The sequence below is a fragment of the Anolis carolinensis genome, chromosome 2 (assembly GCF_035594765.1).
Source record: "Anolis carolinensis isolate JA03-04 chromosome 2, rAnoCar3.1.pri, whole genome shotgun sequence".
Lineage (NCBI taxonomy): Eukaryota > Metazoa > Chordata > Lepidosauria > Squamata > Dactyloidae > Anolis > Anolis carolinensis.
This window is the reverse complement of record NC_085842.1, coordinates 7,753,068-7,780,428: the sequence shown is the minus strand read 5'-3', so window position 1 is coordinate 7,780,428 and position 27,361 is coordinate 7,753,068. Positions and strand designations below refer to the sequence as shown.

The 27,361-nt window shown below is 44.6% G+C and overlaps 1 protein-coding gene and 1 long non-coding RNA gene across 4 annotated transcripts; one reads left to right on the top strand and one right to left on the bottom strand.

Annotated features, from left to right (window-relative positions):
• Positions 1-1,207: 1,207 nt before the first annotated feature.
• LOC134296906 (uncharacterized) lies at positions 1,208-27,361 on the top strand. Of its 3 annotated transcripts, XR_010003722.1 has the most exons (5): positions 1,208-1,862; positions 2,044-2,112; positions 17,885-18,191; positions 20,405-23,037; positions 23,144-27,361. It is a non-coding gene; the product is annotated as an uncharacterized LOC134296906 (long non-coding RNA). The 3 variants fall into 3 exon arrangements; XR_010003723.1 differs by lacking the exon at positions 17,885-18,191; XR_010003724.1 differs by lacking the exons at positions 20,405-23,037; positions 23,144-27,361 and adding an exon at positions 18,482-18,551 and having other exon boundaries at positions 17,885-18,144.
• LOC100562444 (zinc finger protein 383) lies at positions 4,878-18,661 on the bottom strand. Its single transcript, XM_008118013.3, has 5 exons — positions 18,527-18,661; positions 10,023-10,616; positions 9,138-9,214; positions 8,395-8,515; positions 4,878-7,345 (listed from the first exon to the last, which is right to left on the bottom strand). Exons 2-5 carry the CDS (start codon positions 10,591-10,593, stop codon positions 5,874-5,876), a joined length of 2,241 nt encoding a protein of 746 aa, XP_008116220.1. The 5' UTR covers positions 10,594-10,616; positions 18,527-18,661; the 3' UTR covers positions 4,878-5,873.

Sequence of the window (27,361 nt, the reverse complement as noted above, 5' to 3'; positions counted from 1 at the left end):
TCCCAATAACGACCAACTGTCATTTTGAAAACAGCAGTCATTTTGAAACAGCAGCTCTGAGGCAATGGCTCCAATGTGGAGAAGAACACTTCAGTAGCGATGATATTTCTCCCAGTAAGGACCAACTGTAATTTTGAAAACAGCAGCCATTTTGAAACAGCAGCTCTGAGGCAATGGCTCCAATGTGGAGAAGAACATTTCAGTAGCGATGATATTTCTCCCAATAACGACCAACTGTCATTTTGAAAACAGCAGCCATTTTGAAACAGCAGCTCTGAGGCAATGGCTCCAATGTGGAGAAGAACATTTCAGTAGCAATGATATTTCTCCCAGTAAGGACCAACTGTCATTTTGAAAACAGCAGCCATTTTGAAACAGCAGCTCTGAGGCAATGGTTCCAATATGGAGAAGAATGCTGCAGTAGCGATTATATCTTTCTGAGTACAGAGACCAACTGTACTTTTGAAAATATCAGCCATTTTGAAACAGCCACTCTGAGGCAATGGTTCCAATGTGGAGAAGAACATTTCAGTACCAATGATATTTCTCCCAATAACGACCAACTGTCATTTTGAAAACAGCAGTCATTTTGAAACAGCAGCTCTGAGGCAATGGCTCCAATGTGGAGAAGAACACTTCAGTAGCGATGATATTTCTCCCAGTAAGGACCAACTGTAATTTTGAAAACAGCAGCCATTTTGAAACAGCAGCTCTGAGGCAATGGCTCCAATGTGGAGAAGAACATTTCAGTAGCGATGATATTTCTCCCAGTAAGGACCAACTGTCATTTTGAAAACAGCAGTCATTTTGAAACAGCCACTCTGAGGCAATGGCTCCAATGTGGAGAAGAACATTTCAGTACCAATGATATTTCTCCCAATAACGACCAACTGTCATTTTGAAAACAGCAGTCATTTTGAAACAGCAGCTCTGAGGCAATGGCTCCAATGTGGAGAAGAACACTTCAGTAGCGATGATATTTCTCCCAGTAAGGACCAACTGTAATTTTGAAAACAGCAGCCATTTTGAAACAGCAGCTCTGAGGCAATGGCTCCAATGTGGAGAAGAACATTTCAGTACCGATGATATTTCTCCCAATAACGACCAACTGTCATTTTGAAAACAGCAGCCATTTTGAAACAGCAGCTCTGAGGCAATGGCTCCAATGTGGAGAAGAACATTTCAGTAGCAATGATATTTCTCCCAGTAAGGACCAACTGTCATTTTGAAAACAGCAGCCATTTTGAAACAGCAGCTCTGAGGCAATGGTTCCAATATGGAGAAGAATGCTGCAGTAGCGATTATATCTTTCTGAGTACAGAGACCAACTGTACTTTTGAAAATATCAGCCATTTTGAAACAGCCACTCTGAGGCAATGGCTCCAATGTGGAGAAGAACATTTCAGTACCAATGATATTTCTCCCAATAACGACCAACTGTCATTTTGAAAACAGCAGTCATTTTGAAACAGCAGCTCTGAGGCAATGGCTCCAATGTGGAGAAGAACACTTCAGTAGCGATGATATTTCTCCCAGTAAGGACCAACTGTAATTTTGAAAACTGCAGCCATTTTGAAACAGCAGCTCTGAGGCAATGGCTCCAATGTGGAGAAGAACGCTGCAGTGGCGATTATATCTTTCCCAGTACGGACCAACTGTCATTTTGAAAACAATAGCCATTTTGAAACAGTACTTCTGAGGCAATGGGTCCAATGTGGAGAAGAACATTGCAGTAGCGATGATATGTTTCCCATTAAGCTGCAACTGTCATTTGGAAAATGGCAACCATTTTGAAACAGCCGCTCTGAGGCAATGGCTCCAATGTAGAGAAGAACATTGCAGTAGCAACGATATCTCTTCTGGTAAGCACAGACTGTCATTTTGAAGACAGCAGCTATTTTGAATCAGGAGCTTTGATCTCCATTAGTGTATAATTTTATATTTGGAATTTATTGCACTTAGTAGAAATGTTAATGTAAGATAAACCTGCATCCCAAGTGTGATTGAAGTGCAGATAATAAAATCATGTTTTTGTCTTCACAGGGTTTTGTAGGTGGTCAGAAAACAGCAAGCAAATGGACTACAGGTAAAGAAAAGGAAGACTACAGTAAGGTAAGAATAATAAGCAAAAAAAAAAAAAGAAAGAAAACATGAAGGATCAAGAAGGAAGCTGGGTAGTAAGGAAGAAATCAGGGTCACTATGGCCCCCACAGATATTGTACACTCACCAAACGATGTATTTTCTAGAATTTAAAGGGTTTCTGGTATCTAACGCAAATATTGGTACATGTGCAATAACTTTTTTATTATCTTTTTAAAAATCTTTTGAAATACAGTAGAGTCTCACTTATCCAACATAAATGGGCCAGCAGAACGTTGGATAAGTGGAAATGTTGGATAATAAGGAGGGATGAAGGAAAAGCCTATTAAATGTCAAATTACGTTATGATTTTACAAATTAAGCACCAAAACATCAAGTTTTACAACAAATGGACAGAAAAAGCAGTTCAATACACGATAACATTATGTAGTAATTACTGTATTTACGATTTTAACACCAAAACTTCACAATGTATTGAAAAATTGACTACAAAAACATTGACTACTAAAAGGCAAACTGCGTTGGAATACAGAACGTTGGAGAAGCGAAGGTTGGATAAGTGAGACTCTACTGTAGTAGTTAGAAAGCAGAGCCAGAAAATGACAGAGAGAGAACAACAATGCAGCAAGGATTATTTTGAAGTCACTGACATTTAAAACTGGAATTTGGAAGCTAAATGGCCCCTTGATGTTCAGAACTAGCCAGGAAATCCACTATGCAAACCCTGCTAGTATTTCCTTATATGATTAGATTGCTGGAAAATGGTGTTAGCTGGAACTAGAACATTTTCCATGCTGCTGAAAAGAGAATGTTTTTTCCACTTTTGTGAATTCTTTGCTATTAAAATCAGAGCCCCCTTGGTGGGTCCTTCCATACCGACATCATTGGCACAGCTTCACATCACTCTGGAGGCAAATGTAAGCGAAACTCTGTGGATGAAGACCTCCTTCTGTCCTCCAAGCATTTCTACAAGGGGGAGAACATAGGCACTCTCCAAATGAAGCCCAAACAGCTGGATGTATATATGTGGAGTAGAATGAATGCAGTTCGACTGTGATGGCTCAACGCCATGGATTCATGGTAGTTGTAGTTTCACAAGGTCTTTAGCCTTCTTTGCCGAATAGTGTTGGTGCCTCAGCAAACTACAACACCCAGGATTCCATAGCATTGAGCCAAGGCAGTTAAAGTGATTTCCAACTGCATTCATTCTTCATAGTCGATGCACCCCTAATTTCTACAGATCTCCCATTCTGTAACCCTACCAATGATTTGCTCCCTTCTCCGCAAATTTTAATGTCATTTAGCCAAATTCAAAGTGAAGAAATTGTGACCAATAGGCTGCATGTGGCCCCCTAAGTGAAGTCTCAGAATGGCCTTCCTATTTTTAAATGTTGCCCTTTCAAGCGGATTTGAGGCTGTCCCCGCCTCCCCCAAACCATCCAAAATCACCCTAAATCATCTAAGCTGCAGCAGTTTCATTCTCCTACCTCCTTAAGATCCTAGCCCCTCTACAAAAATTTTCAAAATATCCTCAACCCAAATATAAAGGACAAAAAGTATGCTAGGTCATTTCTGGTGTCAAAATCTACTGGTCCCAGTCAGATCCAAGGCAATAATAAAATGTTCCTCATCCTTTTCATATTTGTCTGATATAGCTTTTTATCCAACCTCTGCTGTATGTATGACTGCCTCAGTAGCCCAAATACCCAAAGACCTGTCTCATCTTGGAAGCAAAGTCTGCCTGTAAAAAACCTATCAAATTCATTGAGTTGCTATAAGTCAGGAAGTGAGTGCAAGGAATGCGCTGAAACAATGTTTTGTTGTCTGGATACTCTGGTGTGGATGAGATTTATTCTCGCATCAAAGCACTTCCCATTCTACTAAGATGGCGCCTATCTTGGGTACGTTCTTTAGTGTATTCTTTGACTTGCCCATTTCTCACTCTCCTTGCATGCTTTTCATCTTTATTATTTTCAGTTTTAAATGGCAACAATAACCCAGCATATGAGAGAAGAACTACTCCAGAAATCAAAAATGAAAAATAAGGTGACATTTCCCAACAAGAAATGGTTAGGCTTATAGACTCTTAGAACTAGGCCAAGTAGAATACAACGACATGGGCGGGATGCAAAGGAACATGTAGGGCTACAGGTTGTATGGGCCTTGTCTACACTAGCCCCAAAACCAAAGTGAACCAGAAATCGCTCCTGGAAATCCACACAATATTCAAAGATTTTTGGTCTTTCACACAGACAGCCAGGGTGAAGCAGTTTAAGGCACATTAAGGAAAGTCGAGGAATGCTCTGGAGTTTCATCAAAACACTATTGAGTACCCTGCATTTTGGGAAGAGTGTGAACCAGCAAACCGGCTCTAATGTAAACCAGCCTCCTGTCCCTATGGATCAATGCTACCCCCCTCCCCCCCGCCTCCCCTTCACTGCACTTGTCAGCACCAAGAAAAATGGACTGATCGGGCCTGCGTTATCCCTGTTGGCATAGCAAATGACCACAGAACTCTAAGGAAAATTTGGCAGAAAGAGAAAACATCAGTAAAGGCCCTCATATGACCGGGGAGGGACAGAAATTGCCCATAGAATTGGAAGAGACCACATGGGCCATCTAGTCCAAAGTACCCCTGACAAATGGCCATCCAGCCTCTGCTTAAAAGCCTCAACAATGATTAGCTCTCCTGGAGTTCTGTGGCTGTGTGGCATCAGTGGCAATGACAGGAAAGCTCAGATTGGATCAAATCCAATATTCAAACCCTTGCACCATGTGGCCACATGAAAACTTTATTTGTCTGTCAAAATCTACAAAACTGTAAAAGAAACTGCAAAAAATTCAGTCACCTTTCAAAAACAAGCACAAAACATAAGAACATGCAGTTGAAAGGGGGGGGAGGTGTGGATACCACATCATATCAGTCGGTGAAGCATCAAGAGTATCACAAGGCCTGTATTAAGCTGAACCTGCTAGGTTTTTCTCTAAAGTGTGTAAAAAAAAAATACCCAAGATACCTTGGATCAACAGTAAATAGGGGGAAATTTATACAAAGAATACAGGGGTTTTTTTGTCCATGTGTTTTCTTCATTTTGTGAATACAGGTGTCCATTGGAAGCTATTCAAAAACCATAATCTTGGCACTAGTGTGAGAATTTTGATATCAATATTATTCTTACTACACTCCAGGCATATATGGTTTAATTCCTCTGATTCTTCATGCCCAATGAGACTTCTCCTGTCAGCAAAGACTTTACTACACACTCCATGCATTTATATGGCTTCTCTCCTGTGATGGTTTTTTTTTTTTTTTGGCGCCATGTGAGGTTGATCTCTTATTGGAATTCCTGCTACACTTCCTGCTACAAGTTCCTGAAGCTCGGCATTCAGGATGAGATAAACAGGCGAGACAAACTATGATATTTGTGGAGATATTTGGCAGGGAAACGTGCGGAAGAGGCCCAGATTTCTGTTCCTTTCTCTACCTAATTCTCATCAATTCTCTTAGAATTGGAATGTGATGGAACTCATGCAGGTGATTCCATGAGAATACAGATATCTATACTTGCAGCAAGTGCAAGTTAGATAGTAGCTCTCTTGGAAGAGAAGGTTCAGTGTGTTGAGATCCAGGTACCCAACATATTAGGGAGGATTGCCTTGGATTCAGCAAAACACACTGCCTTGCAGGTGAAACACACATGGGATCTCTCTGAAGAGGAGGCTACTCCGCAAACACAGAAGGTAGACCAGGAATATTTCTGTAAGTTTGGAGCTACAGAATCAACTTGAGGGTCTCTCCAGTATCAGAACAAGGAGAGGTGCCACTGAGGTTGTCATCAGGGAATGTGCAGGTCTCTATGGAAGAATCAGCACATGGAATGGCCTCTGTCAAATCTCCAAAAAGATATGTGTAAGATTTCTCTTCTATATGATTCTCCTGGAATTTATAGGGCTTCTCTCCTCTGTGATTCATTTCATGCCCTATGAGACTTCTCTTCTGACTAAAACCTTTACCACACTCCAGGCATTTATATGGCTTCTCCCCCGTGTGGGTTTTTTGGTGCCTCTTGAGGAGTATTCCTTGACTGAAACTCTTTCCACACTCAAGACATGTGTATGATTTCTCTTCTGTATGACTACTCTGGTGACTCTTGAGGCCTGATTTGTAGCTGAAACTCTTCCCACACTCCAGGCACTGATAGGGCTTCTCTCCTCTGTGAATCATTCCATGCCCTATGAGACTTCTCTTTTCAGTAAAACATTTTCCACACTCCAGGCATTTATATGGTTTTTCTCCTATGTGGGTTTTTTTGTGTCTACTAAGGTCTCCGTTATGATGAAAGCTTTTCCCACAGTCCAGACATTTGTATGGTTTCTCTTCTGTATGCCTATCCTGATGATTTTTAAGGACCGATTTGAAGCTAAAACTCTTCCCACACTGCAGGCATTTATAGGGTTTCTCTCCTCTGTGATTCATTTCATGCCCCACGAGGCTTGTCTTGTCAATAAAGCCTTTTCCACACTCCAGACATTTATATGGTTTTTCTCCTGTGTGGGTTTTCTGGTGTCTAGTGAGGGCTCCGTTATGATGGAAGCTTTTCCCACAATCCATACATTTGAATGGTTTATCTTCTGTATGCCTATCCTGGTGATTTTTAAGGACTGATTTGTAGCTGAAACTCTTCCCACATTGCAGGCATTTATAGGGCTTCTCTCCTCTGTGATTCATTTCATGACCTACGAGACTCGTCTTATCAATAAAGCCTTTTCCACACTCCAGGCATTTATATGGTTTGTCTGCCATGTGGGTTTTTTGGTGTCTAGTGAGGGCTCCATTATGATTGAAGCTTTTTCCACATTCCAGGCATTTATATGGATTATTATTCTTAATAGTCTTAGTATTATCATATTCTTCATTGCTAGTAAGGTGTATCCTAAATCCAAAATTTTCTTCCGATTTATGGAATTTAGGTTGTGCTTGTTCTATATGGTCTGTGATATGATCAATCAGGTATGTTGCCTGATTGAAGCAGTCATTTTCATTGACAAGGCAGTTCCCAAACTCCCTGCTTTTGTCTGTTAACTCTTGGATTGGCAATTCCGAAGTATCAGCAGGGCAGTGGTCCCCTCTAACTTCTTCTGCTTCCTTTCTCATGCTCTCTTCTTCCTGCTCTTCACATTTCTCTGTTTGCAGCAACGCGTCACATGGCACTTGTCCATTTTCACTTTCCTGCCCATCACCACCTTGAAAGAAGAGACACAAACAGTAAAAAGGAGTGAAAAAAGAGCATGACATCAGTCAACTAGCACAAATGCAATGAGAGACAATGAGAAAGAAAATGTGAATTCTTGTTCTGGACAAGAGAACCATCTAAGCCTTAGAGAGCAAATGGTATTTTGGAAGTTGTTGAGTGGGCTACCATACATAGTCTGCACTGGGAGATGATATGACGAGTCAAAGATATCTGAGAGCAAAACATTTGTCAGCATGTTCAGCTTTAGTTAATGTTATCGAGAGGTAACCATTAGATGCCAGACACAACAAATTATAAAACAATTACAGTTAAAACAGATAGTTAAAAACATCAGTTATAAAAGCATCCATTTAAAAACTACAAACATTCAAGTCATAATTGAAGGGCTGTCCGTTGTCAGTCATATAAATCATTCTCATTATTATCACTGCGTCTACGGCTCGAATGCTTGGTCCCACAACAATGTTTTAAGTCTTCTCCTAAAGGACAGGAGGGAGGGGGCTGCCCTGATTTTATTAGGGAGATCCACAGATGGGGAGCCACCACTGAGAAGGCCCTGTCTTTCGTCCCCACGAATCACGTTTGTGAAGGTGGTGGGATTAAGAGCAGGGCCTCCCCTGACAATCTTAACCTCAGAGGTGGGTCATAGAGGGAGATACGTTCCGACAAGTAAGCTGAGCCGGAACAGTTTAGGGCTTTATAGGATGAAGCCAGCACTTTGAATTGTGCTCGATAGCAGACTGGCAGCCAGTGGAGCTGACGTAACGGGGTGGTATGCTCCCTGTACACTAATTGAAGCTTCTGAATAGCCTTCAAAGGTAACCCCACATAGAGTTCGTTACAGTAATCTATTTGGGATGTAACAAAACTGTGGACTGTGACAGAGTTGGACATCATCTGTGTACAGGTGACATCACACTCCGAAACTCCGGATGATATCTTCCAATGGCTGTATAGCTCAGGATCATGGGTCTCCCTGTAGAAACAAGTGGCAATCCTAAACAGATTTTTATGACATAATGGCATAGGGATTCTTACCAAAAGAAACAATCATCTTATAATTCTCCTCCATGACCTCCCAGTGCAGGGCCCGTTGACCCGGATCCAGCAGAGCCCATTCAGCATCATGGAAATTTACACCCACATCTTCAAAAGTCACCTGAAAGAAGAGAGTTTGGACACAGGGATTGATACCGCTTTTTCCACTGCTAAGCAAAATCCAACATACACAAGCCAACTCAAAGAAAGCTTTTACACAGGATTCAAAGAGAGAAGATGGGCCTTCTGGAGTAAGATTCCTGACTGTTCTATCTATAATCTTAAAAAAATGCTAAAAATGGGGAGCATTATGTAGGCTTTAGTGGATACGTACTGTTGATGTTATTGGACAGGGAGGTTCTCTTCTTAGCAAATCATTTCAACCCATTATCTCCCCATATCTATCAGTTCTTTAGAATTAACACAGCTTGACACTACTTTAACTGCTATGGCTCAAGGCTATATGGCTCAAGACAATGGTATTCTGGGAGTTGTAATTTTACAAGTAGTGTCAAATTGCAATAATGTGTACATTGACCCCAAGTTGAGCCAATAAATTACTGAATACAGGATTTGGTCTGAATTAGAATACACCATTTGGATCCTAGTGGAAGATGAAGGCCATCAAGAACATCAACCTGAGACTTCTTATTAAGTAAAAACTAGCAACAAAAAATTGAAGCTTTCCGACCATGGACACTTTCACTATTATGTCCAGTTCATTTCCACTTCCATTCTTTTACCTGATTTTGTTCCACAGAAGCCATTTCTCCTGCACCACAAAGAGATGAACATCTTCCCAGCATCCTTGGCTCATTTCCTGTGAAACACAAAGAAGGGGGGGGAAGCTTAATTTCGTCGGTTTTTTGAAGTTTGTTTTTAGGTCCTGAAGAAGTTTACAATTCAAACAACAAAAAAGAGCATATGATCCAGCCCTCCACATATTCTAGGGTTAAGAGTGCAGAACCCCTGCAAAAGTGGAAACATCACACATTAAAAAGCATTTGTTTTAATGCCAGAGAACATTTCTCTAGGAATGTCTAGGTTTCTCTAAGGTGAACTTCCATCGAAAGCTGAGCATAAGATCGCACCGGATAGCCTATAAATGGCCAGGCAATTGTTCTCAATAGGAACTTCTAAGTCAGGCCTGCAGCCCTCCAGGAGTTTGGCCCTCCAACTCCCAGAAGATCTAGCCAACTGTTTCAATACTCAGGAATTCTGGGAGCTGAAGTCCAAAAACATCTGAAGAACCACAAGTTGTACAGACCTGCTCTACTTCTTTTGCTATGACTGGTTAATCAAGCTGGAGGACCTAACGACTCCTAAAGATGATATAGTAACAAAGTCCATTTATAATCAAATCTGCAAAAACCAAACTTGAAAATAGGAAAACTGGCTATATAAGGGATTCTCAAGGGAAAGGAAATAAGGAATTGGAAGAAAGCTTTATCTGGTATCAGTTTTCTTGGAATAAAGCCTGATTCATATAATGCCATCTTAGATGTATACATTCTTAAAACTGTTCTTTAAATATACTAACAAGACAGCAATGGAAACAAATATTTGGGGAGACATGACAGAAGACTCTACATCTGGGAGATCTTTGAGTGTGAACGAAGACATCTTACCTAGTGGAGCAGCTCCCATGTCCTTCTCCAGTTTGATCCATCTGGAAGGGAAGCTTCTGATGGTATATGGAGGAACCTCCTGGGCCTGAAGAACATCACTCTCCTGCTGCTCTTCCTGAAGCGTCTTCTCCTCTTCTGCCTGACTCAGGAGGAAGCCTTCAGCCAAAGCCACCGCCTGGGAACTGGTCTCTGCCCCACATTCCCTCACCCAGCGCTCCATCTCCGTAGGAAGGACAGCCAGAAACTGCTCCAGGATCACCAAGTCCAGCATCTCCGCCTTGGAGTGTTGCTCTGGTTTCAGCCACTGACAGCAGAGTTTATGGAGTTGGCTGCAAAGTGCTCGTGGCCCCTTGTTCTTCTGGAAACGGACACGCCGGAAGAGTTGGCACAGAACATCTGAACTGAATGCCTTCTCATCTAGAGCATCCTGCCCCGTTCTCCCCCAGAATCCAACACTTCTCCTGCCCCACACTTCAATGGGCTCTCTTCTTCCTTCAGGACTGATCTGGTTTGCTTCTTCCATCTTCACTCTGGGCTCTTTTTGGCCTGAAGAACCTCTTTCCTTCTTCATCCAATTATGTCACGAAGCAAAGGCTACACAATGCAATGGATAGATCAAATCCAGGTCAATAAACAACCAGTCTCAAGAGAAAAAGGTTCTTCACAATCCTTTTTTTTTTTGGGGTGGGGGGTGGGGGGTGGGGGGGTCTGCAAGATTTTTTCTCTCATAGGGAAAGCAAGGACCTTTCAAAAGCAGATATTGAAGGCAAATAAAAGCCCATTCACATGGCCATTGCAAGGAAGCCAGTCACTCAGTGAGACACAGCACCATCGTGCCTCTGCAGTGGCTGTTGAGAAAATCCCTCTCTCATCATCAACTGCAAGAGAGAGAGTCATCAAACCAGATATGCTACCAACAACTTCTTGCCAACAAATTCGCCTCAGTATTGTACTTGTTACATGCTTTTTTCCTATCCTTTTCTTCTTTGTCTTTGTCTAAAAAATGCAAATGGAAGCCAGGGCAGCAATAAATGTCATATAGGACAGAAGGAGATATGGTGATGGCAGGATCATGTCCTTATAGAGGAAGGAAAGATGCTTAATACCTATTTCACCTTCCTGTCACCCTGCATTCTAGGGAACTTGGGAGAGTGAGCCAAGCCATGTACCAAACCTCACCTTGCTCTTAAATAATGCTAGGTCAGTTAAGAACAAGGCTCATGTCATCTATGATCTCCTCAAAGATTAAGGGCTGACATGGCATACATCACTGAAACTTGGCAGGGGGATGATAGTGAGCCAACCTGGGCTAAGACCTTCCCAGCCAGGTAATGCATAAGTAAGCAGGTGAAGGAAAGCTGAGGTGGGGGGGAGGGGGGAGCTGTGGTCTAGAAAGACCATATTTACCTGGCCATATTACTTACTAGGGAGTGTGTGTACCTGAGTCTGATAACCGGGGATAGATTAGGAATTCTGTTAGTGTAATGTCAACTCTGCTGCCTAACATATTCCCTGGCTGAACTCTTGGAACTGGCATCCGGGATGTTGTTGGAGTTGCCCAGAGTTTTGCATCTTGCTGACTTCAACATACTACTGGAGGCCAGTTTGTCAGGTGCAGCTCGGAAGTTCATGGAATCGATGGCAAATATGGGCCCATCTCAATTGCTTTCTGGCCTGACGCATTTGGCAAGTCATGCCCTTGATGCGATTTTCAGCTTAGAACATACGAATCTGTGGTCGGAGGTAACCAAAACCTCCAAGTTGCCATGGATAGATCACTTTCTGGTCAGAGCTAGTATCACAGCTACAACCTACACCTGATCAAATTATCAATACATCTCAGAGAAGGGAATTTTGCATCCTGTTGCTGTAGACCACTGCTGGGGGAAAAAACGCTTTTCCTCGATCCCTTACTAACTATAGACAAGTCTTATCTTCTTTTTTTGGGCAAAGTAATTGAGAAGGCAGTTGCACTCCAACTCCAAACATTTTTGGATGACATACACTTCTTTGACCCATTTCAAACCACCTTCAGAGCAAGATACAGAGTTGAGACTGCAATGGTTGCCTTAGCGGATTTTAAAATTGCATTTTTAACTTTATGAGCCACTTTGGGTCTTGATCAAGAGAGAAAAGCAAGATATAAATAACAAAAACAACAACATAATGTTTGGATGCATTTTGAGACTCAATCTGTTTTAGTCCTTAGAGTGCTAGGCTGAGATTTGGAGGTTCCAGAATCCCATTTGGAGCCCTCGTTCTCACCCAGTTACTTTAGCTAGTTTATTTCTCCCATTCTTGCATACAAGGGAATTGATATAAAGCAGAGACCAGAAGACCCACAGCAGCAATACAAATACAACTTATGCATTTACATACATACAGTATATCTCACAGAGATATTATATTTGTAGATTGGGAGTCATGTTGAGCATATGCAGTGGCTATCAACATAGCGTTTTTCTATGGAGCATATAATAGCATGAATTTTTATTCTGAAGCCATAGTGGGTACATTTCTGCCTACTGCAGCTCCACCTAAATCTGCAACTCCCCAAATCCAACTCTGATGCTACAGCCTTGCCATCTCTCTAGGCCAGAGCTTTCCAGACATTTCCTGCTGTTGACACATGTTTTAGACTTGCATCATTTTGCAATGCAGAATTCTGTTTTACTAGTAAACCAACCTTTTTATAAGAGCTACAGACGCAAACATAAACCGTAATAATGAAATATATGGGGACACAACATACCTCATGAAAACCTTTTATTTTTTAAGAGAATATATGATTTATTGCTTATTTTACATAGACTCAGCGGTTTCTCGTTACCGCACCACACCTACACATTGCAAGTGACACACTAACATGTTGCAACATGCAGTTTGGAAAGCTCTGTTGTAGGCCATGGCCAGACTCCAATTCTAGCTTTTGTTCCATCTCGGAGATTTATTTATGTATTTATGAGCTCAATCTATATCCCATCCTGCCTCCAATTTATTCAAATAGCATACGATTCTTGTCTCCTTCCAACTTGAGCTTTACAATCTCCCTGTGAGGCAAGTTAGTTAGGCTGAAAGAGAAGAGAGGTGATCCTATGATGACCCAAAGAGATTCCTAGCACATTGGGGTGGGTTACAACTTGACTCCCCCCAATCCCTCTCCCAGCTCCCAAACCAGTATCTCTTCCAACTTTGCAGGTTCCTTCCAAGCAAAGCCACAGAGGTGCCCATTGGGGAGACTGCACTCTTCTCCAAACATACACAGCCAGAGAAAAGGTCATTCCCACAATACATCTGCATCTGAACAATAGGGAAGAAGGAATCAGAATCACAGAGTTGGAAGAGACCCCAAGGGCCATCCAGTCCAACACCCTTCTGTGGCAGAAACACATAATCCAGACACTCCCAACAGATGGCCATCCTGCCTCTGGTTAAAGCCCTTCAGAGAAGGACACTCCACCACAGTCCCAGGCAGCAGCAAATCCCACTGTGGAAAAGTTCCAACTTCCAGGAAGATCTTCCTAATGTTTTGGTAGAGTTTAAACCCATTGCTCAATGTCCTAGTCTCCAGAGCAGCAGAAAACACTCCCCCCCATGTGACATGACATCCTTTCAAATATTTAAGCATGGCTTTTATGTTAGTAAATAAGTAAGTAAAACTTTATTTATATGCCGCTCTATCTCGCCGAAGGGACTCAGGGTGGTTTCCAACAATGAATACACCACATACAATACATCTACAGCACAAAAACACATTATAAACAGAAATAGAACAATTACAGCTAAAATAACAATAAATAATAGTCACAACAATCTCCGACTGGGGGGCAGGAAACATAGATCAATAAATTAACATTACCCGTATTCAGGGGTGGATGAATCTTATATAGTATGAAACTTGCACAGCATATTTCCTTTTTCGAAGCTAAACATACCTAGCTCCCTCAGACTTGATTTTCAAACTTTTGATCACTTTGGTTGTCCTTCTATGGACACTTTACTGCTTGTCCATATCTGGGCGTTCAAACTAATAAGCCACATTAGTTTGTATGATCACCCTGTAGTCATGCAGGGGGACTCAGAGTTTCATTGGGAGATTTCCTGCGGGGCAGGGGGTTGGACTAGATGGCCCATGAGGTCTCTTCCAACTCTTATTCTATCAGTTTACATTCTCCCAGGTTGAAAAACAAATACAGTAGAGTCTTACTTATCCAACACTCGCTTATCCAACATTCTGGATTATCCAACGCATTTTTGTAGTCAATGTTTTCAATATATCATGATATTTTGGTGCTAAATTCGTAAATACAGTAATTACTACATAGCATTACTGCGTATTGAACTACTTTTTCTGTCAAATTTGTTGTATAACATGATGTTTTGGTGTTTAATTTGTAAAATCATAACTTAATTTGATGTTTAATAGGCTTTTCCTTAATCTCTCCTTATTATCCAACATATTCGCTTATCCAACGTTCTGCTGGCCCGTTTACGTTGGATAAGTGAGACTCTACTGTAAGACTTTGGGTTGTTGTATGTTTTCCAGGCTGCATGGCCATGTTCCAGAAGTATTCTCTCCTGACATTTTGCCAACCTCTATGGCAGGCATAGAGGAGCCCCGGTGGCGCAGTGTGTTAAAGCGCTGAGCTGCTGAACTTGCAGACCGAAAGGTTGCAGGTTCGAATCCGGAGAGCGGAGTGAGCGCCCGCTGTTAGCTACAGCTTCTGTCAACCTAGCAGTTCAAAAACATGCAAATGTGAGTAGATCAATAGGTACCGCTCCGGTGGGAAGGTAATGGCGCTCCATGCAATCATGCCAGCCACATGACCTTTGAGGTGTCTATGGACAACGCCGGCTCTTCGGCTTAGAAATGGAGATGAGTACCAACCCCCAGAGTCGGACACGACTGGACTTAACGTCAGGGGAAACCTTTACCTTTATGGCAGGCGTTCTCAGAGGTTGTAAGGTCTGTTCGAAGCTAGGCAAGTGGGGTTTATATTATATTATATTGTATTATTTATTGCATTTTTATAATTATTAAAAATAATTAATATTATATTATTATTAGTATAGTATTGTATTACATTATAATATTATTATCAATATTATAAGTATATACAATATATTATATATTTATAAATTATTGTGTGTTATATATATATATATACACACAGTAGAGTCTCACTTATTCAAGCCTCGCTTATCCAAGCCTCTGGATAATCCAAGCCATTTTTCAAGCCATTTTTGTAGTCAATGTTTTCAATATATCATGATATTTTGGTGCTAAATTCATAAATACAGTAATTACAACATAACATTACTGCGTATTGAACTACTTTTTCTGTCAAATTTGTTGTCTAACATGATGTTTTGGCGCTTAATTTGTAAAATCATAACCTAATTTGATGTTTAATAGGCTTCTCCTTAATCCCTCCTTATTATCCAAGATATTTGCTTATCCAAGCTTCTGCCGGCCCGTTTAGCTTGGATAAGTGAGACTCTACTGTATGTAAAATTATATTATTAATAATAATAAAACTTCATTTATACCCTGCCACCATCTCCCCGTGGGGACTCGGGGCAGCTCACAACGTTACAAAACTAACAGCGCAAATACATTAAACAATATACAAGTTTAAAACACAAGAAGATGATAAAAACAGAAGTTAAAACAAAGGTTTATACAACAGTAATAATATCAAACAACCACCAATGCAAATCCATCAACTTCAAAGGTGGGGGGGGGGGGACTATAGCAGCAATCTATATATATAAAAGAGTGATGGCATCACGGCAATTCACAAAACAACAAAAGTACAGGCCCCCCAACCTCAAAATTTGACAACACAACCCATCATCCACGCCTCAAGGTTGATACAACAAAAAGAAAAGAAAAATAAAGTCCTAATTAGAGGGAGAGCAATAATTTTTTTATCCAATTGCTGCCAGTTTAGAGGGCTAATCTCTGCCCACTTGGTTGCCTAGCAACCAGCCAAGGGACAGCCAGGTTTCAGTTAGGGGACAGGCAGATTTAGGCCTCACTTAGACTTCTTCCACAGATTATCTAATTTGCACTGGATTATATGGCAGTGTAGACTCAAGGCCCTTCCACACAGCTATATAACCCATTTATAATGTTATATTATCTGCTTTGCACTGGATTATCTTGACTCCACACTACCATATAATCCACTTCAGTGGGCATTTTATACAGCTGTAAAGAAGGGGCCTCATATAATCCAGTTCTGAGCAGATAATATAAGATTAGAAATATACAGTAGAGTCTCACTTGTCCAACGTAAACAGGCCGGCAGGATAAGTGAATATGTTGGATAATAAGAAGGGATTCAGGAAAAGCCAATTAAACATCAAATTAGGTAATCGTTATACAAATTAAGCACCAAAACATCATATTATACAACAAATTTGACAGAAAAAGTAGTTCCAACTTAATTTGATGTTTAATAGGGTTATCCTTAATTCCTCATTATCCAACATATTCGCTTATCCAACGTTCTGCCGGCCCGTTTATGTTGGATAAGTGAGACTCTACTGTACTGTATTTACAAATTTACCACTAAAATATCACAATGAATTTAAAACACTGACTACAAAAACATTGATTATGAAAAGGCAGACTGCGTTGGATAATCCAGAACATTGTATAAGCGAATGTTGGATAAGTGAGATTCTTCTTTAATATGAAATAATTACTGGGATAGAATAATGCAGAACAATATAATCTCTAAAACCAGGACAGTAAATAAACAGGGGAATTCCACACAGGAAACAATCAGGGCCAGCTAACACCTCCCAACAAAGTATTCCCATCATCAAAGTCTGGCAAATCCTGTTTTCTCAGGGCCACAGACAGTAGAAGCACATAAAATATCGCAAACAACATCACTCTGAAAACAAGGGTATTCCAGACAGGAAACAATCAGGGCCAGCTAACACCTCCCAACAAAGTATTCCCATCATCAAAGTCTGGAAAATCCTCTGTTTTCTCAGGGCCACAGACAGTAGAAGCACATAAAATATCACAAACAACACCACTCTGAAAACAAGGGAATTCCAGACAGGAAACAATCAGGGCCAGCTAACACCTCCCAACAAAAAATTCACTCAGGTAGGAAACAGCCAGGCTTTAAAGCTGCAAGGCCATTACATCCTAATCATTTTTCCTAATTGCAGCATTCATACTTGCCTCCAACAAACAAAAAAAAACAATCAGAAATATTGTATATTCACAACCTTTAGGAAATAATATCCCCTGATGGCGCAGCGTGTTAAAGCACTGAGCTGCTGAACTTCTGGACTGAAAGGCTGCAGGTTTGAATTGGGGGAGCGGAGAGAGCCCCCACTGTTAGCCCCAGCTTTTGCCAACCCAGAAGTTCGAAAACATGCAAATGTGAGTGCATCAATAGGTACTGCTCCGGCGGGAAGGTAACGCTGCTCCATGTAGTCATCCCACATGACCTTGGAGGAGTCTATGGACAACGCCGGCTCTTCGGCTTAGAAATGGAGATGAGCACCAACCTCCAGAGTAAGACATGACTGGACTTAATGTCAGGGGAAAACCTTGACCCTTGACCTTAACTACCACCAATTCCTCAATACTTTATTTCCCATACCACCAGACTTCGCCACAGCAACGCGTGGTGGGGTACAGCTAGTATAAGATAAATTCATTAGATTAAAATACCCCGATGAAAGGAACCTAATAACATTCAGAATAGAATTATAAAGAGGCTATTATCTGTGGAAGGCCCAGGGTGGGAGAAAGATCTCTTGTCTGTTTGAGGAAAGTGTTAATGTTGCAATTGACCACTTTGAACAATTTTATTTGTGTTGTTTCACAGGGAGAGCTGTGTCCCGAAACCCCAGCATATCCCAATAAGCCCCATTGGTTCCAATTTGGAGTACTGGTTAAAAGTGCTGGAAGGGAAGACCTGACTTGATTCACAGCTATAACCCTGTTGTGCGAATTGGAAGCCTGGATTGCAAAACCCTGCTCATTCATGGCATAACACTGGACAAGTCACACACTCTCAGCCGCAGAAGAAGGCAAGGGCAGACCTCCTTTGAAGCAATCTGTCCCTGGAAGCCCAAGATCAGACTGGTATATGTCATTAAAGGACTTGGAAGTCCAAGGCAAAGCAAGGCAAGGTAGGAAAGAAGGAAGATAGGATGGAAGGAGGAACTGCAGAGCCCCCTCCCTCCTGGCCAGATTTGGGGGAAGGGAGGGGGAGACCCTTTAGGCCCTCCAAGGCCAGGGACACTGGGAGCTGCAGTCCAAATCCCAGTCGGTGGGCCTTCGTTTCCCTCCCTCCTCTCCAGAAGCAGCCTTGCCTTTCCTTCTTGCCTTCTAGATGAATAATCAAAAAAAGGGGGGAGATGTTCTCCCATCTTCCCTCTCCACCCTTTTGCTATGCTTCCCCTCCCCCTTTTTCTTCCAGATCCGGGAGTCCCCAAAACCCCAAATACGTGGAAAGAGGACTCACCCATTGTTCAAGGAGGGGGGAACAGGGCCAGCTCCCCCACTGTCCAGGCCTGACGCCCCTTTCCTGGGTCCAGGCTGCTTTTTCGCGGAGGTGGGAGGGGCCTCGCCCTCGCAAGACACGCCCCTTCCTGTTATTGGTCCATAGACTTGGAAAGGGACCACAAGGGTCATCCAGTCCAGCCCTCTGCGCTTTTAGGGAAATTACACTTGAATGCTGCTCCCATTTCCCAGCAATGAAGCCTTTGTGTCTCTTCGAGATTTCTTTGCAGGCAAAAGAGAGTGAGTTGGGTTGGGCAACAGTAGATCCTTCTGAAAAGAGGTGCATTATAAAAGTCTGCGCCTCTAAACCAGGTATGGGCAAACGTCAGCCCTCCAGGTGTTTTGGACTTCAACTCCCACGATTCCTAACAGCTGGAATCCTGGGAGCTGTAGTTTTACAAGGCTCCACAAAGTACAAATCCCAGCAACAAACCATAGCAGTGAAGGTAAAGGTAAAGGTTTCCCCTGACGTTAAGTCCAGTCATGTCTGACTCTGGGGGTTGGTGCTCATCTCCATTTCTAAGCCAAAGAGCCGGCGTTGTCCGTAGACACCTCCAAGGTCATGTGGCCAGGACTGCAGTGAAAGAGGTTACAAATTTCACAGCATCGATGCCCCACCTAGCGGTGCCTCTAAGCATATTCAGAACCAACAACAGTAGATCATTATAATTATAACATACTAGATGTGCCCGGCCACGCGTTGCTGTGGCAAAGTGGTGGTGGTATTGGTTAAAAATTGTTGTGTAATTTTTATTTGACTTTATTTGCATTTTTTATTAATTTTATTGTAAGTTATATTTTTATTTATTATATTTTATTATTTTCTTGTATTATTTTTAGTTATTTTCTGTTATTGTAGTATTTTATTATATTAATTTTTAGTGTTTTTTATTATTTTTTATTGGGTTGCTAGGCAACCAAGTTGGAGGAGCTTAGCCTTCTAACTGGCAGCAATTGGATAAAAGCAATTATTCCTCTCTCTCTAATTAGGACTTTATTTTTCTTTTCTTTTTGTTGTATCAACCTAGAGGCGTGGATGATGGGTTGTGTTGTCAAATTTCGAGGTTGGGGGGCCTGTAGTTTTGTTGTTTTGTGGGTCGCCATGATGCCATCACTCTTTTATATATATAGATTGTATATACATATAATATTCATAATATTATATTGTAATACAATATAATACTAATAATACAATATAATAATATTAATTATATATTATATTTTACATGTAATATTACTAATAATATTACAATATATTGATACAGTACAATATAGTAATTTATTACCAGTATTGTACTATGCTAATCATATAATATTGTATGTAAATTTAATTTGTAAGCCGCTCTGAGTCCCCTTCAGGGTGAGAAGGGCGGCATATAAATGTAGCAAATAAATAAATAAATAAATAAAATCATGATTTCACACACACACAAGAGAATCCATGTTCCCATTGGGAAATCAAGAGAGGCCTCTTTATCTTAAGGGCCGCTCCAAGATCAAGGTGACAGGAGGAAACTGTTCCTTCCCATCTTCCCAGGGAAAGGAGATGGGGACCATTTAACCCCTTTTAGCTGACTTGTTTCAAGCTAGAAGTTCAGATGCAGAGCAGAGGGTGAGCCCTGGCTCCACAGGAGTCAAGAGGGAAGGAGGACATTAAGAAAGTAAATCCATACCCAAGAGTGTTTGCAAGAACAAATCAATAAAGCCATATAACTCAAACCAAATAACTCAAAAAATATTAAAAATTAAATTCCCTTTGATACCGGAAATGTACTTATTAGGTATAACAAATGAAAAATTAAGTGAAAACCAAGATAAATTTTTTTTTTCTTATGTGCAGTGCGGCAAGACTAATTTTTGCCAAAGTTTGGAAACAAAAGACAATACCAACCACTGATGAATGGATTCTGAAACTGCTAGACTTAATACAAATGGATTGATTGACACAACAACTAAGAGACGGAAAAAAGAAAATAGACTGGTCAGGCTTTAAAGACTTTATTCAGAACAGAGGAACAATATTCACAATAGATCTATCCGACGTATGAAAGTAAAAATGATGAAGGCAAACTAGAAAACATAACAGAAGACAAATTTTATTTGAATATTATTATCCTTAGGAGGACAATGGGAAGTCACTCAACAACTTGTGTTTTTTCTTCTCCCCCCCCCCTCTCTCTCTTGGCTTTCTCTCTCATTTTTCACCCCCCTCTCTCTCACTACCTTTAAGATGTCTTCTTCACTTTCGCTGTAAATATCACTTACAACACAATAAAAACTATTATAAAAAAAATTAAGCCAGGGGCGGGGCCAAGCCGATGGCTACGTAACATTTAAAGACAGATTAAAGAAATCGAAAGCATTCAGAAGGGAAAGATAAAGAAACAGCTGATCTAATGAGTCAAAAAAACCTGTGAATGACGTAAGCTGGGAAGATTTATGGAAAAAAGGAGAAAAGGAGGATTGGTCGGAGGGAATGAGACAAGATAACAGCCGCCATTAATTAACTACGCAGTCAAATGTACCAACTTTAAAAGTGGAGAAAGAAAGGAGGAGAGAGAGGAGGTTGCAAGATTGAGTATTAAAACAATTGTAAACCAATTATAAGTAATTGGAGAAGGTACATTTAAAGTAGGAGTTGGCGGCGAAAGTTTTCTGGAAGAGAGAAGGTAAGCTGTCTGCAGTTTGTATATATGTATGAATAAGAAACAGAAAGCGCAGCAGCAAGAGTTTTTCTTGAAATCGGATAATAATAATAATAATAATAATAATAATAATAATAATAATAATAATACTTTATTTTTCTATCCTGCCACCATCTCCCTGAAGGGACTCGGGGCAGCTAACATGGGGCAATGCCCAAAACAAAACAGAGTAGAACAATAAAACGAATATCAAAATAAAAACAATAATAACTTCAATAAAATTAATAAACAATTTAAACATTTTTTAAAATACATTAAAACACATAAAATCAGAACAAACAAATAATAATAATAGAATATCAATCACTAGAGATGAAAGGAGTCAGGCATATAAAACACAATATCGCAAGGCTTTTAATAAAGCACATAAACAAGTATCAGAGAGTCAACTGGGATAATATGGGATAAGGTAGGGTAGGAAGGAATAAAGTGCTAAGAAGTAATGTCTCAGTAAAAGGGTCTATCATGTGGGTGAATTATTCAAACGCACACTGAAATAGCCTTGCAGCTTCAAAACCTGGCTGCTTCTTGCCTGGGGGAATTCTTTGTTGGGAGGTGTTAGTTGGCCAACATGTCAGACTACACAGAGAAGCCATTGAAATCAAGCATGTGGATAATTTCAACAGAAAAGAGGAAACCATGAAAATAAACAAAATCTGCATCTGTCGAGTAGGAAAATTAGGTACCGCTTTATGCGGGGAGGCTAATTTAACTAATCTACGATTGCATTCAAAGCACCCCGACAGATGGCCATCAACCCTTATAGGGGTCTACAACATGAATGGACCAACTTTGGCCCTCCAGGTGTTTTGGACTTCAACTCCCAAAAGGGCTGTTAGGAATTGTGGAAGTTGGAGTCCAAAACTCCTGGAGGACTGAAGTTTGCCCATACCTGGTGGATGGTGCTCCTAGAAAGAAGCGAGGGCCCAGTTTTCTCCATCTTCCTCCATCAACCCCATCCCTCTGACCCCAGAGCTCAGCCATTATCTTGTGCTGGATCCCAAGAGGATGCTGGGCAGAGACAAGGAAGAGGGTGGCCCTGGTTCCGCTACAGAACTTGCCTCGCTCCAGTTCCCGGCTTCCCAGCTGGCGTTGAAGGCACCTGCCATGGCAGAAGGCGGTTCCACTGAAGATGCCACTGGCTTTGCCGGCGTGAGGTTGGGTGCTCTTTCGTTCCTGCCCCCGAGGGATTCTTTCCCACCAGGGAAAGAGAGGCTCTTGTTTTCCAAGCCCATCTGCATCTCACTGGGTTCCTTCTGTCTCGGTGCAGCTGACCTGGAAAGCAGAGGGCCGGGCGAAGGTCATGTGGTCGGCATGACTGCATGGAGCGCTGTTACCTTCCTGCCGGAGTGGTACCTATTGACTGCAGTTGGCGTGGCGGCCAAAGGGTGAGGTAATCCGGCAGTAGGCTACCACAGGTGGCATGACGAAGCGCAGGTGGAGTTGCGAGGTCAGCCGGCAGTGGGCGACTGCAGATGGCATGGCAGCCAAAGGGTGAGGTAGGCTGGCAGTAGGCTACCACAGCTGGCATGACGAGGCACAGGTGGAGTGGCGAGGTCAGCCAGCAGTGGGCCACTGCAGATGGCATGGCAGCCAAAGGGTGAGGTAGGCTGGCAGTAGGCTACCACAGCTGGCATGACGAGGCACAGGTGGAGTGGTGAGGTCAGCCAGCAGTGGGCCACTGCAGATGGCATGGCAGCCAAAGGGTGAGGTAGGCTGGCAGTAGGCTACCACAGCTGGCATGACGAGGCACAGGTGGAGTGGCGAGGTCAGCCAGCAGTGGGCCACTGCAGATGGCGTGGCAGTCAAAGGGTGAGCTAGGCTGGCATTAGGCTACCACAGCTGGCATGATGAGGCGCAGGTGGAGTTGCGAGGTCAGCCAGCAGTGGGCCACTGCAGATGGCGTGGCAGCCAAAGGGTGATGTAGGCTGGCAGTAGGCTACCACAGCTGGCATGATGAGGCGCAGGTGGAGTTGCGAGGTCAGCCAGCAGTGGGCCACTGCAGATGGCGTGGCAGCCAAAGGGTGAGCTAGGCTGGCATTAGGCTACCACAGCTGGCATGACGAGGTGCAGGTGGAGTTGCGAGGTCAGCCAGCAGTGGGCGATTGCAGATGGCGTGGCAGCCAAAGGGTGAGCTAGGCTGGCAGTAGGCTACCACAGGTGGCATGACGAGGCGCAGGTGGAGTGGCGAGGTAACCCAGCAGTGGGCCACTGCAGATGGCGTGGCAGCCAAAGTGTGAGATAGGCTGGCAGTAGGCTACCACAGGTGGCATGACGAGGCGCAGGTGGAGTGGCGAGGTCACCCAGCAGTGGGCCACTGCAGATGGCGTGGCAGCCAAAGTGTGAGATAGGCTGGCAGTAGGCTACCACAGCTGGCATGACGAGGCACAGGTGGAGTTGTGAGGTCAGCCAGCAGTGGACCACTGCAGATGGCGTGGCAGCCAAAGGGTGATGTAGGCTGGCAGTAGGCTACCACAGCTGGCATGACGAGGCACAGGTGGAGTTGCGAGGTCAGCCAGCAGTGGGCCACTGCAGATGGCGTGGCAGCCAAAGGGTGATGTAGGCCGGCAGTAGGCTACCAAGGCTGGCATGATGAGGCGCAGGTGGAGTTGCGAGGTCAGCCAGCAGTGGGCCACTGCAGATGGCGTGGCAGCCAAAGGGTGATGTAGGCTGGCAGTAGGCTACCACAGCTGGCATGATGAGGCGCAGGTGGAGTTGCGAGGTCAGCCAGCAGTGGGCCACTGCAGATGGCGTGGCAGCCAAAGGGTGAGCTAGGCTGGCAGTAGGCTACCACAGCTGGCATGACGAGGCACAGGTGGAGTTGCGAGGTCAGCCGGCAGTGGGCCACTGCAGATGGCGTGGCAGCCAAAGGGTGAGGTAGGCTGGCAGTAGGCTACCACAGCTGGCATGATGAGGCGCAGGTGGAGTTGCGAGGTCAGCCAGCAGTGGGTCACTGCAGATGGCGTGGCAGCCAAAGGGTGATGTAGGCTGGCAGTAGGCTACCACAGCTGGCATGATGAGGCGCAGGTGGAGTTGCGAGGTCAGCCAGCAGTGGGCCACTGCAGATGGCGTGGCAGCCAAAGGGTGATGTAGGCCGGCAGTAGGCTACCAAGGCTGGCATGATGAGGCGCAGGTGGAGTTGCGAGGTCAGCCAGCAGTGGGCCACTGCAGATGGCGTGGCAGCCAAAGGGTGATGTAGGCTGGCAGTAGGCTACCACAGCTGGCATGATGAGGCGCAGGTGGAGTTGCGAGGTCAGCCAGCAGTGGGCCACTGCAGATGGCGTGGCAGCCAAAGGGTGAGCTAGGCTGGCAGTAGGCTACCACAGCTGGCATGACAAGGCGCAAGTGGAGTTGCGAGGTCAGCCGGCAGTGGGCGACTGCAGATGGCGTGGCAGCCAAAGGGTGAGGTAGGCTGGCAGTAGGCTACCACAGGTGGCATGACGAGGCGCAGGTGGAGTGGCGAGGTCAGCCAGCAGTGGGCCACTGCAGATGGCATGGCAGCCAAAGTGTGAGATAGGCTGGCAGTAGGCTACCACAGCTGGCATGACGAGGCGCAGGTGGAGTTGAGAGGTCAGCCAGCAGTGGGCCACTGCAGATGGCGTGGCAGCCAAAGGGTGAGCTAGGCTGGCAGTAGGCTACCACAGCTGGCATGACGAGGTGCAGGTGGAGTTGCGAGGTCAGCCAGCAGTGGGCGACTGCAGATGGCGTGGCAGCCAAAGGGTGAGGTAGGCTGGCAGTAGGCTACCACAGGTGGCATGACGAGGCGCAGGTGGAGTGGCGAGGTCAGCCAGCAGTGGGCCACTGCAGATGGCGTGGCAGCCAAAGTGTGAGATAGGCTGGCAGTAGGCTACCACAGCTGGCATGACGAGGCACAGGTGGAGTTGCGAGGTCAGCCAGCAGTGGGCCACTGCAGATGGTGTGGCAGCCAAAGGGTTAGGTAGGCTGGCAGTAGGCTACCACAGCTGGCATGACGAGGCACAGGTGGAGTTGCGAGGTCAGCCAGCAGTGGGCCACTGCAGATGGCATGGCAGCCAAAGGGTGATGTAGGCTGGCAGTAGGCTACCAAGGCTGGCATGACGAGGCGCAGGTGGAGTTGCGAGGTCAGCCAGCAGTGGGCCACTGCAGATGGCGTAGCAGCCAAAGGGTGATGTAGGCTGGCAGTAGGCTACCACAGCTGGCATGACGAGGTGCAGGTGGAGTTGCGAGGTCAGCCGGCAGTGGGCGACTGCAGATGGCGTGGCAGCCAAAGGGTGAGGTAGGCTGGCAGTAGGCTACCACAGGTGGCATGACGAGGCGCAGGTGGAGTGGCGAGGTCAGCCAGCAGTGGGCCACTGCAGATGGCGTGGCAGCCAAAGTGTGAGATAGGCTGGCAGTAGGCTACCACAGCTGGCATGACGAGGCACAGGTGGAGTTGCGAGGTCAGCCAGCAGTGGGCCACTGCAGATGGTGTGGCAGCCAAAGGGTTAGGTAGGCTGGCAGTAGGCTACCACAGCTGGCATGACAAGGCACAGGTGAAGTTGCGAGGTCAGCCAGCAGTGGGCCACTGCAGATGGCGTGGCAGCCAAAGGGTGATGTAGGCTGGCAGTACGCTACCACAGCTGGCATGATGAGGCACAGGTGAAGTTGCGAGGTCAGCCAGCAGCGGGCCACTGCAGATGGCGTGGCAGCCAAAGGGTGATGTAGGCTGGCAGTAGGCTACCACAGCTGGCATGACGAGGCGAAGGTGGAGTTGCGTGGTCAGCCAGCAGTGGGCCACTGCAGATGGCGTGGCAGCCAAAGGGTGATGTAGGCTGGCAGTAGGCTACCACAGCTGGCATGACGAGGCACAGGTGAAGTTGCGAGGTCAGCCAGCAGTGGGCCACTGCAGGTGGCGTGGCAGCCAAAGGGTGATGTAGGCTGGCAGTAGGCTACCACAGCTGGCATGACGAGGCACAGGTGAAGTTGCGAGGTCAGCCAGCAGTGGGCCACTGCAGATGGCGTGGCAGCCAAAGGGTGATGTAGGCTGGCAGTAGGCTACCACAGCTGGCATGACGAGGCACAGGTGAAGTTGCGAGGTCAGCCAGCAGTGGGCCACTGCAGATGGCGTGGCAGCCAAAGGGTGATGTAGGCTGGCAGTACGCTACCACAGCTGGCATGACGAGGCACAGGTGAAGTTGCGAGGTCAGCCAGCAGTGGGCCACTGCAGATGGCGTGGCAGCCAAAGGGTGAGGTAGGCTGGCAGTAGGCTACCACAGCTGGCATGACGAGGTGCAGGTGGAGTTGCGAGGTCAGCCAGCAGTGGGCCACTGCAGATGGCGTGGCAGCCAAAGGGTGATGTAGGCTGGCAGTAGGCTACCACAGCTGGCATGACGAGGCACAGGTGAAGTTGCGAGGTCAGCCAGCAGTGGGCCACTGCAGATGGCGTGGCAGCCAAAGGGTGATGTAGGCTGGCAGTAGGCTACCCCAGCTGGCGTGACTGAGGTGCAGGTGCAGTGTCGGGTTAAGCCGCGATTGTTAGCCACCTTGATTCCCTACAGGGAGAGAGGCATGATAAAAATATCATCATCATCATCATCATCATCATCATCAGATATGTAAAGCTTTCCCCCTGAAATTCAGTCCAGACGTATTTGACTCTGGGGGTTGGTGCTCATCTCCATTTCTAAGCCGAAGAGCCGGCTTTGTCTTTAGACACCTCCAAGGTCATGTGGCCGGCATGACTGCATGGAGCGCTGTTACCTTCCCGCCAGAGTGGTACCTATTGATCTACTCACATTGGCATGTTTTTGAACTGCTAGGTTGACAGAAGCTAGGGCTAACAACAGGCAATCACTCCAGCAGCTCAGCACTTTAACACGCTGCACCACTGGGGCCTCCGTAAGGGAGACTCTGGCAGAAACCAGTGCAGGTGGGTCCCGGTGGTGGTGGGCACATTGGGTGCCATGCCAAAAGAGCTCAGCCGGCATTTGGAAACAATAGGCATTGACAAAATTACCATCTGCCAACTGCAAAAGGCCACCTGAAAATCATCTGAAAATACATCACACAGTCCTAGACACTTGGGAAGAGTTCAACTTATGATTTTGTTATATGAAATCCAGCATATCTATCTT

Excerpts from the sequence above, each read along its gene's own strand:
- LOC100562444 (XM_008118013.3), bottom strand. The coding sequence starts at position 10,593 with ATGAAGAAGGAAAGAGGTTCTTCAGGCCAAAAAGAGCCCAGAGTGAAG. Across the intron at positions 9,215-10,022 it reads CATGGGAGCTGCTCCACTAG|GAAATGAGCCAAGGATGCTG; the intron begins GTAAGATGTCTT and ends TGTGTTTCACAG. Across the intron at positions 7,346-8,394 it reads TAAGATGATTGTTTCTTTTG|GTGGTGATGGGCAGGAAAGT; the intron begins GTAAGAATCCCT and ends TCTTCTTTCAAG.